The following is a 14,455-nucleotide window of genomic DNA, read 5'->3' as shown; positions in this document are numbered from 1 at the left end:
GATTTTAACTTTTTCGTGAAATCTTGTGTGAACGCCAGTGTCAGTAAATTATCAATTTTTCAGGTTTCATGGACGTGGGTCCACATTATTGAAATTTGTCATTTTTTTGAAGGAGTTGCATGAGCCTATAATTTTGAATAAATGGAGCCTATAATTTTTTTATGAAATCTTGAGATACCTCGTTAATTTCTAGATTATGAACATTGTCAAGATTTGATTTTTTTTTCATGAAGTATTGTGTGAAATAAAGCCTATAGTTCGTTTTTTTGAAATCTTGAGATCCTCGTCAACTTTTAGATTTTCACAATTGTTCACAATTTTTCACAATTTTCGATGCATATTTTTTGTTGAGAGCATGAAATTATAATTCAGAGTTGCATTATTTTTGTACATATGGCTAATGATTGTGATATCTCAATTGTTTGAAAATAAAAAAGAAGCTTTTTCATACAATCTCATGTTTGATTTTTTTAAATTTCAACACAGCAGAATTTGTGAATTTGCTGTTCATGTTTTGCATTATTTTTGTACATCTGAGTATTTTTTTGAAAAATGAAAAATGCTGCTGACAAAATGTTGAAATGTTGAATGTTTGTGTGATATGTATTTCGAGCCATTTTTTGAAGTATAACGCCAGTGGCTGTTATCTTCAAGCATTAAAAGGGAAACCTAATTTTCATCGTAACCCTATTATGTGGTCCTAACCTAGTTTTATTTGTTCACAAATTTGAAAATAAAGGCAACGCCAAAGGCAGTTACTCGACAAGGCACACTTAGGAAGAAGCATCCGATTGCCTATGTTTCCCCTCTCATTGTAAAGACTGTGTGGACTGTCGGACCACGGCGATACAAAGAGGTTGCCACTCCCTATTTTTCATTGCCTGTAGCGTGACATGGTGAACATGAGCGGTTCCTAGTATTGGCACTGTACACCACCTTACACCAATACTAAGCTGGTCTAACGACACCTCCATACTCATGCTAGCCTTTAAATTACGTTTGCCAAATCATTTTGCTGAACGAAAACATTGCCACATATCAATGTTCGGTCGTTCAAGAGGAATGTTTGTGATGAATGAAGTTTTGCACTTCGAAACCAAACTAAGAATGCAATGAGCCTAGTACATTTCACTTGTATTTCACAACGCATCTACATTCTAACATTTTTTTTAAAAATTGCTTGATCTTGCAATATTGATTTCAATTTTCATTCAAGCTGAACTTTAGACATTGACAAAACAACAGGCTTGCATCTTAAACCGCCGCATAAAGGACAGTGAGAAACGAATCTCGTCGACCCATGCTGGCACGAGCAAACAAATCATTTTGTCAACAGCATTTCACAAAAATGAAACATTTTGAAATGCAGTGCAAATTTTGCTCTTGTACACACTATTAAAATGTTTACCATTTTACCAATTTATGTTCCAACCAATATCGTAATCAATATGACAAGACCAAAGCTTAATAAATTTATGAATTACAAGCAGCATTACTGCTAAAATTTTGTTCAATCACAAATGTTCCTCGGTTTCAGCCGTGACCAAGTCTGGCTGTTTCTCATAAAAAAATATAGTGAAAAACCGTTTGACTGTGGTTTCAATGAAAAAAATCGACAGACCAAAATGTAACCAATTTTATGAAAAAAATGTGTTATCTTTCGTGAACAATACTTTGGATGGCCAAAAAAAATAACAACAGTACTCACAATAGCAAACAAGACCCGCGTTACTGGGGTAAGCAAGACAGCACAAACATTAAAAGCAAACAGATAAATCAGTATTTCTCCATTTAAATTTCATTTTCGAAATGATTTACTGTATGATAAATTTTCAATGTTCATGTAAAACACGAAATACAAGTGTTGGAGAATTACTGATAAACAAAAAGCAACGGTACAAAGCACATATAATACAAACAATATTATAAAACGAACAAGTGTGGATAGGTATCTTTTTTCAAATAAACAATGACATTTCAAATAGATCGACGAATTCTGTCTGCTGTCTTCTGTCGGATCCCCTGTGTATGACATCTCATCTGAAAAAATGAAATGAAACGTGTAAAAGACGAAACATTCTTACATACAATAGCACATTAATGTTTACTCTGGTAAATTTTGGTTTCATTTATAACATTGGACAAATGACAGAGCAGTTCACTAACAACGTGCTTAAAATTATGATTTTTTTGACAACTTTTCAATTTTTTCAAAATTTTTGACTTTGGATTTTCACCATAGCGCATTCGCGTTTTAGCTATATACCTACCAAAGCGCATTTGCGTTTAAGCGATGTAGTTTTTTCACGCTGAGTACCCCCCTTATGAAACTTTTTTTTTAAATTGAATTTAGAACGATTTAGTTGACTCACAAAATTAGGCACACAAAGTGACGATGTACAAGTATTTTGGGGTGACGAGCTTTTTGGTTCGCTCGCCCGACCAAACAAAAACACTTTTAGTATATATATAAGTCTTTTTGTTTGGCCGGGCGAGGTAACCAAAAAGCTCGTCACCCTAAATGATTTGTACATCGTCACCTGGTTTGCTTAAATTTGTGAGTCGATTTGTCATAAAGAGAGTAAAATGTATGATAAGATGCTTAGCATCTTCAAATAATTTGACATTCATCTTTTGGTTTGACAAATAAAATGAGTAAAATTTATGATAAACTGTTTAGCATCTGTAAATAATTTGACATTCATCTTTTGGTTTAACAAATAATAGAGTGAAATGTATGACAAATGCTCAATAGTCATGAATCGATTCAAGACATGACATTTAGCATTTGGTTTGACAAATAATAAAGTGAAATGTATGATAAACTGCTTAGCTATCTGTAAATAATTTGACGTTCATCTTTTGGTTTGACAAATAATAGAGTGAAATGTTTGATAAATGCTCAGTATCATGAATCGCTTTGATATTCATCAATTTGTTTTACTAATGAACAAATAATGTCATATGGTTTGACAAAAAAGTAGATTGAAATACCATTCATTTGTGATGTTTTACACTTGTGAAATGCAGATCGAATGCATTATTTTTGTGCATATTTAATATGTAACGCATACTTAATATCATTACAAAACTTGAAACCTACAGCAATTTATGATCTGTACAATGGAGAGACTTAACCGCAAAATTAAAAGAATTGCCATTCTTGAGGCTAGACTTGCTGTACTCAAAACAGAGTTACAGTCAGAACTGGAGCAGCTGAACAATTCCAATGACATGACAATGAACTATGGTTCAAAAACATTATCACCTGTACAAACCTGAGGTTGAAGACTGGGGTGACTGCGTAAGGACTTCAGAAATCATCAGCGAGGAGGACTGGGAATCTGAAGCAAACAGGCAGCCCTTCACTCTTGGTGGGACATTCTGCAAAACGAGAAAATCTACAAACTGGGAAAACAGATGCCCTGTTTGTTTCTCAAAAAACTGTGGACATAAAGTGAACAGATGTTTGTTCAGAGAAGCCGCAACTCAGTGATTTATATTCTACATTAGTGTTGTATGTACCATATAATACTGGATGAACAAGTTCAAAAACGTTTTATCATATACTACTGGATGAACAAGTTAAAAAATAAATAAGCACTTTGTATTTTACCTCGTGTTGTTTTACTTCAATGTCCCGAAACCATTTAAACGAACAACTTCCACTGAGGTCAGACCAGCCATACAGAGCTGAAAAAACAAAACATTTCTGTTGAAAAATGAAAACATCAATGAGTGAGTAAAATAAGAACAATACTTTTTCAATTTGTTTGCCACCAAAAACATGAATCTTAAATGATCTTGTTTTCCCTGCCAGATGATATACAATAAAACTTAACAATATAAGCTTCAACTCACTAATTTTCATTTACTAAATATGAACACTGGCTAATTAACTTCTATTAAGTCTTTGACCACCAAAGAATATTTGCAGTGAGTTGTAAATGCTTAGTCTTAACATATTAACCTTTATCTCAGTTTTCATTTACAAATAATAGAGCAGAACACTAACAATGTGCTTAAAATTATGATTTATTTGACAACTTTTCATTTTTTTCAAAATTTTTGACTTTGGATTTTCACCATAGCGCATTCGTTTTTTAGCTATATACTTACCAAAGCGCATTTGCGTTTAAGCGATGTAGTTTTTTCACACTGAGTACCCCCCTTATGAAACTTTTTTTTACATTGAATTTAGAACGATTTAGTTGACTCACAAAATTAGGCACACAAAGTGACGATGTACAAGTATTTTGGGGTGACGAGCTTTTTGGTTCGCTCGCCCGGCCAAACTAAAACACTTTTAGTATATATATAAGTCTTTTTGTTTGGCCGGGCGAGGTAACCAAAAAGCTCGTCACCCTAAATGATTTGTACATTGTCACCTGGTTTGCTTAAATTTGTGAGTCGATTTGTCATAAAAAGAGTAAAATGTATGATAAATGCTTAGCATCTTCAAATAATTTGACATTCATCTTTTGGTTTGACAAATAATATAGTGAAATGTATGACACATGCTAAATATCATGAATCGATTTGACACTTAGCATTTGGTTTGACAACTGAATGAGTGAAATGTATGACAAATGCTAAATGTCACGAATCTGACACATAGCTGTAATTTTGCTACCATAATGTGAAATAAGTTAAAAGAGCAAAATCAAATCATGTTGGTTCAGTGTTTCAGTATTTAAAGTACCAAGATGAGTTAACTTTACTGTTCATTGTAAATTTGAGATTTGTTTCTGATGAAATTTGGTGAAATTACTTACTTGTTATTGACAAAGCAGAACACACTGCATATTGGGTGAGCTTCAGGTTATATAGGCTAGGTTACTCCTCACAACTCTGAAACAAAACATTTTATTAACAAAACTGCACATATTGCTTGTTAGTTTTTTACTTTTTTCATTCCATTAAAAGCATGGCTAAGTGCACATTTCATCCACATCAACAATGTTGAAATAATCCTGAAAACAAAATACTTCCTACATACAAACAGAAACAGAAAAACTGTTCACATGCAGAAGGTATTATGTTCCCAACATTTCTTATCATTCACAACAGGAACAAAATTATGCATTTATGGCATTGGTAGATATCAAACACAAACTGAAAATTTATCTAATAGCAGTTCAATGTAATAAATCAAACACAGTGTCTGTTATTAGATAAATTATCAGTTTATAAAAATTATTCCAAGCATATTTCCAAACAGACTAAGCACTGAGATTATGATATGACAGTTCAATTCATGGAATTAATTTTCAGCGATTTTACTTACTTGTAAATGTACTTTCTTGGGTACTGCCTTCAACCATTTTGATCACCAGCTTTCTGACACACAGGACGACTGCATCTGAACTGCCGTCTCTGGTTTAAAAAAAATAATTTTCAACATATTTTTCAAACAAACAAATAGAAGAAGATATTTATCAATCTTGCATGATTTGTCATTTCTTATTTCTGTCAGTTTGGTCCCTAAACAAAGTTAAAATCATTCAAAATATGACATAAACAAGACAAGAGATATGAATTAACACTGCTTACTATGTTTTTCAACATATCTAGCCGAGAATTAAAGTTTCTAAAATCGGCTTCGAGAATGTTCGAAACATTCTAAAACGAGCTGGGAGCAATTTCTTTTGACATAAGTTTTTACGTAATTCAATGCACACATCGACAAAACTTGTTGGTAATATGATACATCATATATTTAGACACAATTTCTCATAAAACTTTTAAAGCATGCATGTCATACTTACCGCAGGAAAGCTGGAAATACGACCTTCACAATTTATTTTTCAAGATGGCCGACCAGCGCACAGCGAGAACTCTGCAATATGACGTCATACATATCACGTCATATCATTCCATGAATTGCATTATTTATTTATTTTTTAAACTTTTACGAAAATAAAGAAAATACACTCATTAAAAATAATTTAAAATTATCTTAATCATGTATTATGTATCGTTTTATGAAATTAAACAATAGGGAAAAAAAAGTTTGTTCATTTTCAGAAAAACGAAATCGAAAGTAGAAATATTTTCTGAAATTGGAAATGTTTAAAACCTCGTAAAATCATTTATATCTCTTGTATATGCATAAACCCGGCTTGATTCAATCGCGAACACATTATAGAAACTATAACTACCAAGGTCGTACCTTCAAACACAGAAAATATCCCAAATTTTACACACAAAGAGTATTGTTTACATGGTTCAACCGTATCCAAGTGAATACGACAGACAACACTTTCCCTTATAATAATCAGCTCAGTATAGCTTGTACCGAAAATCGTAACATTATTCTGTGATTGTTTTACTTTATTTCATGTTTTATTTTGCTTAAGTATCGTACTTTGTAGCATTTTACGATACATTCTGTGTATCTTTGAGGAGTTATGCATAGCGATTTGCACATATATATATGACCATATGACCATTACTCGTTTGATAACTATGAGCAAGCATAGTTGTTCTTGAAGCTTAAGTGATTCCAACTAGATTACTATAGATAAACACAATAAAACACGAACAGTTCATACATTTTATTTTGTTACTAATCATTGTCTGTTCATCACTCAATTTATTGTTAACAACGTTTTGGCACAAACTGTCTCCCACGCCTGGCGAAGAACTGGCGAAGTGCTTCGTGATTCTCATTTTTCTCACTGTTGTCGCTGGTGCTGAGATCTTCAACACGCTTGTAACAGCACATTTTGTCAACACTCGACAAGTCTTCTTGCAGCAAACACATCAAACAGGGGTACAGTTCAGGGCACTGATGGCTTGGGGCTCTCTGTTCTGCTTTCTGTTCAGCCTCTCCGTTTTTGAAACAAATCAAACACGGATATAGTTTCGGACACGTGTGGATTTCAATTGCCATATTGATGTTTGCATTCAATTGCACACTGTCCATGTTTTTCTGTTTTGCATCAGACCTTCTGAGCAACTTCTTCAAACACGTTTTGATGATTTTCTTGATTCCCATAATTTGTATATATACTAGATCAGTAGGTTTTGACAAGTATGACATGAGAAGAAAAGATAAGTTTATATATGAACTATATTCGTTCCACTCATTGCATTATTTTAAGCCATGGACCATGCAATCTACAATGCTAGGTACAGTGCTTGCTACTATGTTACTATGCTTCTATTTTTCAATCGAGATAAAACAAACAATCAAATTGCATTTCAACGCATTTATTCAAAGTTAAAACATCAAAACAATTGTTTGAACCTTTTCATTCGGAAAGCACTTAATGAAGTATCATCATGTTTGAGCGGATTGAAAACTAATGTCAATTCTTGTTTTCGCTCACAAAAATACTTGGTTCAATTTCGTCAATTTTTACTTCCTCGTCTACGGTCTCAATGTCTTCAAAATTATCACTATCATAACAGTAACCGTCACAAACGCAGCAATTTCTCATATAACAAACTGCCCCGTCTGGGTTGTCATCTTGCATGGATTCGATTTCGCTCGGTTTTTGTTCTTCAGCATCTCGCAAATAATCTTCTGCCATCTCCATCATTTTTTCATATTCATTGATATCATTCATGGGTTGCTGAGAACAAGATTCGCTTCTTTGCTCGTTTTCACTGGTGTTCTCACAAGGCGTTGTTTGCTGTGTCGATGCTTGACTGGACATAATTGTTTGAGAATGTGTATGACAAGTAACAAATTTTCAGCCCTTATAATAAGAATAAAATAATTCACTAGTAAATCGCATTCCATGATATAAATCGAAAATAAAACTGACATTGAACTCGCTCACAATAGAAATATGACGGACATAAGCAACCTTAATTTACAAATTACCGGCTTCGTAGCGAGACTATGTATGGGTGATAACAAGCACGAGTCTACGTTCAAAGAAATCGTCTCAATACTTGACAATATCGAAAAAACTTTTCTGCAAAACAAACTAGAAACGACCGAGTATCGCAAGAAATGTGGCGCACTACAGCAAAAGGTGTTTAGGTTGATCAGAGAGAACGATCGGTATAAGCAAACTCATGTGCACAACTCGAATACGGACGATAGTCAACTATTGCAGGACGAAGTTACACGCTTGAATTTGAATCTGTCACAGCTGACTGCGGAAAACAATCAGCTTAAGCAAAATAACACGGCATTGGAAGACGAAGTTTTGCGCTTGAAATCTCAAACAGACAACCTGCAATCCTTAGACGAAGCTGCCTGTATGGAACTATTCAACGAAAACACTCAAGATTTTTCATGAATTACTTTACTTTGCCACTTACAAGTGAATATTACGAAGTTCAATAAAAAAGCAATTTCAAAGCATTCGTTTTTTATGTTAATATTTTGTTATCCTAAGTCTTAGAAACGCAAATCTCAGTACGTTTTGCTTAAACTGTTCTCTTGCGCTTTGCTTGATTCTGGCCAGATAATCTTTTCCTTCTGAGTTACCCAATCTTTTGTAGTAACGTTTAATGTTTCTTCTATTCATTTTTCGTGCCGGGTGGTTTATCCAACAAGCGGGACAAAAGCCGTTGTATTTATCAAAACAGCTTGGACACGCGGAATGTTCGAATGCACATTGTTTCATAACGAGCAAGCGATAGTCAATGTTACTGTAGCCACCGCACCAATGACAAGCTCTGAAACGTTTTCCGAGTCTCTTATCATACGAAATACATTTTGAGTTTTTTTTACCGTTGTTGTGAGCCATACTTTATTTAAAAGGTTCAAAAATATTTCACTAATATAGTGTCAAGTCAATTTCATTCAGTTTATGTAATTCAAATGTTTTGACAACAGTAACATGGCAAGTCTTAACCGTTGGTGACACAATAAACTATTGTCTATATTTGCTGCGTTTACCACATTTACGAAAACACAAGACAAAGAATATTTCATTTTTTCATGTTTATTTTACAATTGAATCGTTATCTACAAAAACTTGAAACATCATAACACACTAAATGTCTCCAAAGTCCTGATACTCAGAGTCCCCAGGTTCATTGTTCATAAGTATGGTTTTATCGTTTCCCACATATAGCCTATGTGCTTCAACAGAAAATCGTTTAGAATCTCAGGTTCAGCATAATCGTTTGAACTGTGTCTCAGTGCTGTCCTCGCTTCTTCCGTCTCACAATACTTGATCTCTCTGTACATTTCAACGCACCTCCTGATCTGGTCTGCCTCATATTTTGACTCCTGAATATTGTATATTTGTTCAAGTATTTTCGCAACTTTATCATGATCCAAAGGGGAAGCCGGCGAAGAATTTTCAAGATCATCGCTAAAATTCCCATTCTCGATATCGTCATCATCTGAAAGGACAAGATCCATACAGTCATTGTCCTTGTCAAACATACCAACTCTCATCGATTCGGTTTGCTGGGGGGAGGTATTGCTGTATTCTATTTTCTGTCTTTTTACAATGTTATCCATCTCACCATTTTCCACTTTTCTTTTCATTCCCGCATTGGAACTGGAATCGTTTAAATCCATCTGCGGTTTGAACATTTCATAATAATTCATGAACATTTCCTTATCCAACATATCAACACTCATCGATTCGGTTTGTTGCGGTAATGTATTGCTGTTGTCTGATTTCTGTGTTTTTACGGTGTTAGCCATTTCATCCATCTCACAGTTCATGGCATTGGAATCATTCAAATCCATCTTCTGTCTGTACAATTTACAGTCGTCGCACTGGCAGTTATCGATACAGTCATAATAATTCAATCTGAAAAGGATACAGTCATAATAATTCAATCTGAAAAACTTACAGTCGTCACACTGGCAGTTGTTTGTCATGATCTCTTTGCAGTTTGGTTTTGCCATGATCTCTTTGCAGTTTGGCTTTGCAGTATTTTGCAATGTTTTGCAGTCTTTTGCTTTTATACCCTTTTGAACTTTGCATTACAAAAAGGCGAACATCAACACGTCACTTTTGAACTTTTCCCTTGTGCTTTTCTTAATGGTGGCGAGGTAATCATGCCTCATCTCTCTCAATAACCAGTCGTTAGTTTCTATTTTACCCAATTTCTTGTAGTATCGTTTCCTTTCCTTAATGTGTGCTAACGCAACTGGATGGTTCAACCAACAAGCAGGACAAGAGCCATTGTATTTATCGAAACAGCTTGGACACGCGGAATGTTCGAACACACAGTTTTTCATAACGAGTAAGAGATAGTCAATGTTACTGTATCCACCACACCACTCACAACATCGAAAACGTTTTCCGAATCTCTTATCATACGAATATTTTGACGTGTTTAACATGTTTGACATGTTTGACATGTTTGGATCTGTATCGGCTGTATCGGCTGTCATAATGTATGTTTGTGTGTTTGTATGTGTGCATGAGTTCTTTGTAGCCACCACAAATAATGGAATACAGAAAACGGGGGTGAAAATAAGGGGGGGGGGATTTTCAACAAGGGGGGGGGGGGCCTTTTCTATCAGCCTATTTCCCCAAGTCCATTCCATTTCCATTTTCATTTTTCAAACATCAAAACAAAACTTCACAGTTTGCGAGAATGTTTAAGTTGATTACCTGAGGTGTATAGTGTATTGCCAAGCTAGGTATGTGAGGCAAAAGAGAGAATGCTCAAATTGATTACCTGAGGTGTATATTGTATTGCCAAGCTAGGTATGTGAGGCAAAATAGAGTATGCTCAAGTTGATTACCTGAGGTGTATAGTGTATGGCCAAGCTAGGTATGTGAGGTACGTGAGATAATAGTGTATGGTTAACTTAAGTACGTGAGGTGCATAGTGTATGAACAAGCTAAATGAAAATGCCGGTAAAGTTGGAAGATGGTTGGCAGTTGGTAGTTGGGGATTCGAATTTTCAACTACCTGATAGTTGCCAGTTGGGGATTCGAATTTTCAACTACCTGATAGTTGCCAGTTGGGGATTCGAATATTCAACTACCTGATAGTAGCCAGTTGGGGATTCGAATATTCAACTACCTTCCAGTTGCCAGTTGGGGATTCGAAAAATCAGTGTTAGTTGTTGATGTTGGTATTTAGCTACTCGACTATTTCCAGTCGGTTATTCGCGAATATCCAACTTCCAACCAGTCAGTAGTGGGGGATTCAGATTATGTCTATATATATGGTTTTAAAGGTCACATATGAAAAATTCGACCGCAAAATGTTTGTTTATGCATGTACACATATGTATCTTTGCGACAAATGCTGTTTTAAATAACTTTTATTCGTATATTCGCCAGTCGGATATTCGACCATTTCCAGTCGATTATTCGCGAATATTCAATTACTAACCAGTCAGTATTTGGGAATTCCGATTATGTCTATATATACGGTTTTTATGGTCACATATGGAAAATTCGACCGCCAAATGTTTGTTTATGCATCTACACATATGTATCTTTGCGACAAACACTATTTTAATTTACTTTTATTTCGTAAAAAGAAATGTTTGGGTCATATCAATGAAATTTCAAACTGGATCACTGACTCAGTGAAAAATCCTGACTTTACTTCAGGGGTTATGTTATAAAATTGGCCGCAAAAGCAAACGATATTTGCATTTGATTTAAAAAATATACAATGTTGTAGGTTTTTTAATTCTTACTAGTGTTTACATTCTTATTAAGTGGAGATGTAGGTAGGTAAAACGTTACTTTGTATGCATACATTGTTATGGATTCTATCAATACGATGTTTGAATGATTACAGCCCACAATCTGTTCAATATTTGTTTTTATCTTTTAAAATTATGATACCAAACGAATCCGATCGAAGAATATGTTTTTCGCCACATACTGGACACATACTGGACACATTCAATTTTCAATATTTATAGAGATTCCGCCAATAAGTTTGCACCGAAACTTTTTCTCACTTAATGTTTTCATGCAACGGAATTGCGTCCTCCCCGTCGTCCAATGCTTGATATTATTTAACAAGAGTGAGTACGTGTTAGATACATGCTACATTGATAGAATTATGCACCAGTCAATTTGTAACCACGGTCCCAGGTCGAGGGAATAGCGGGGACTTTGGCTTTCGGTTAAGCGGCAATCCCGGGTAGAATCCTCGCCCTGCGGGGACAAATTGCTGGTAAAATTGCCACCAAATGCCCTTGCACCCCGGGATACCTAGGTAAGACACATTCACCGCTATTTTCGGAGGGAAAACAAAACTTGCCTACGCATTCACTCGGCACAGCGGGACCACCTAAAAGGTAAAAACACAGCCCATTTCCTCAGCTATCCCCACTATACCCCGGGACCTGGGAGGCGTGGTAACAATTGACTGGTGCATTAGTGATTTAACTATTCGGACACTTTAATGACATAAATTGTTCAATATCGCAGATTTGTGCGTTTTTAAAAAAAACAAAACAACATGTATATTTCTATTCTTATCGTAAGTTATCGTACAGACAACCCTAGTATGCTATGATTATATGCATATGTATAGTTAAACCCCTTGATATCATATACACTACATCTATCTGCCATGTATAACAGCCTAATGCTAAGAGTCATTATCTGAAATAGGCAGACATTAGGCCATTAGGCATGTCCATCGCTTATAAGAACGTTTAAACTTATGTTTACTTTCATTCGGATAGTGATCAAAATATAGATTCGCATCTCAACATTATCGGCCGCGTCCTTGATGTCTTTCTTTGTTAACGAACAGTTTCGATCATACTGTTTCGATTTGGTTTTATGTATGTTTTAAGGCTTCCGACGAATCTCTTTTCTCGATTGTTTTTATTTTAATCTCTTACAAAGCACTTGGCGTAAACAATGAACGACTGATTTGTACGTTCTTTTTTGAACAAACAATGTAAACTACAGGTACACACTCTACAGTTAAAAGTAAACAACATTTCGAAATAAAAGGTCTAATGCCTAACATGCACCCAATGAGAAACACACAATCACGGTCACATGGCGTCAAACACATTTTCCATATCGTTAAAAGTAGGACGTTAGGCCTTCCACCTTTGAAGAGTCAGTGGAAACAGGTGATTACCGGTGTTGAAACAGATTATGGACTCTTTACCTGTTGTATATTTTGTTCCTTATCTTAAAACAATATGGAGTGCTTCTTCTGGTAATATGACTATATACCCTGTGCATTGTTGGTCAGGTTTTGGCCTTGAGCAGCCTGTCGCTGATGTTGACTACTTCCCCAACGGCGGTGAAAAACAGCCCGGTTGCCCGAACGAGATCGGCAAACACCTCTTCTCCCTAATCACTGGCAAAATCGGGGGTAAGCTTAAACGAGTTAACCATATAAAATTATAAGACATATTTTGGCACCGTATCTCACGTGTATACGTTACGAATTCCTGAATAATTGCACGTGGTTAAATTAACATGCACAACAACAAAATGTTTCTTAAGTGTTTTTAAAAAAAGAAATTGAATATTAACTTTCATTAAATTTCACCCGGTCACAGCTCTGGTTGACGGTGTAGCATGCAGTCATATGCGGGTATTAGACTTGTTCATCGAGTCCATCAACTCCCCGTGTCACTTCCGGTCGTATCCATGTGCGTCTTTGGCAGACTACAAGGCCGGACGCTGCACCTCCTGTGGAGCCGGATGTGCCAACATGGGGTTCGACTCTAACACGGGCCACCCCCATCATGGCACCTACTACCTATCAACCCATGGGGCGACACCTTACTGTGCACAGTAAACATGACCGTGTGCTTTTAGTGTAGTCTACTGTTGTCAGTTGTAACTTTGATTATTATAATGAATGATTTCAATTTACCTGTATTATAACCAATATTAACCGTTTTTCGAGACATCCACCCAAATAGCAAACTATGTAATTAAGCCTCATCGATATATGATTTAAACCTGTATTTACTTTACGTGTTGTACGTATTACTAGTGTTTCTAGCATTTTAAACAGGTCTAATAGAGGCTTTAGAAAAAATAGAATACTAGCGCGTGCATGACTAAACATGACATAATAAAAATATAATTGGGTAACAAGTAAAGCAGATCAAGGCGACCAATATTTATTAATCGAGCAATGACATATAAATAACTAAAACAAGTACATGCAATATGTATATTTTGCGTCTATGCCGATAGACATAACGATTTCCCAAATCCCAGGTGAGGGCGCAGGAAAGACCATACCGCTATCTGAAGGCAACATAAAAAGGCGACACCTCATTAACTTGCAATTTCGAGAAATTTCCCCTGAGAATTGCTTCTCCTAGGAACGTTTATTCTTCCCTTATATGTTGTGGCATGTTGTAACAAAAGTGCTGCTCTAATTTGTCCTAAGAAAATAATGAAATGAACAAAAGAGCGATAAATATCGACAGGCGCCAAGGGCGATTGCTAAATTACGTTTGTTTCTCGTATTTTGGGGCAGTGACAGCAGGAAGAGAACAATCACCTAGAGTGCTGCAAGGATGTCGCGTAAGTGACTCTGCTTGTCCATCGTAAGGAGC

General features: G+C 35.6%; 1 protein-coding gene and 1 long non-coding RNA gene across 3 annotated transcripts in view; one reads left to right on the top strand and one right to left on the bottom strand.

Moving 5' to 3' along the window:
* LOC128214675 (pancreatic triacylglycerol lipase-like) overlaps positions 1-13,757 on the top strand; it is a 28,201-nt gene extending 14,444 nt beyond the window's left edge. The window contains exons 6-7 of the mRNA XM_052921269.1: positions 13,126-13,248; positions 13,439-13,757. Of these exons, the coding sequence (XP_052777229.1) occupies positions 13,126-13,248; positions 13,439-13,680 (365 nt within the window). The 3' untranslated portion in view covers positions 13,681-13,757. The remainder of the gene's footprint in view (positions 1-13,125; positions 13,249-13,438) is intronic.
* Positions 1,952-6,369, bottom strand: LOC128214676 (uncharacterized). 2 transcript variants are annotated; one of them, XR_008257955.1, is made up of 6 exons: positions 6,173-6,369; positions 5,769-5,839; positions 5,288-5,376; positions 4,776-4,851; positions 3,617-3,693; positions 3,279-3,384 (listed from the first exon to the last, which is right to left on the bottom strand). It is a non-coding gene; the product is annotated as an uncharacterized LOC128214676 (long non-coding RNA). The 2 variants fall into 2 exon arrangements; XR_008257956.1 differs by lacking the exons at positions 3,279-3,384; positions 3,617-3,693 and adding an exon at positions 1,952-2,040 and having other exon boundaries at positions 6,173-6,365.
* Positions 13,758-14,455: the final 698 nt, after the last annotated feature.

Source organism: Mya arenaria, chromosome 13 (assembly GCF_026914265.1).
Source record: "Mya arenaria isolate MELC-2E11 chromosome 13, ASM2691426v1".
Lineage (NCBI taxonomy): Eukaryota > Metazoa > Mollusca > Bivalvia > Myida > Myidae > Mya > Mya arenaria.
The sequence above is the reverse complement of the archived record's forward strand: the minus strand, read 5'-3'. Positions and strand labels throughout refer to the sequence as shown.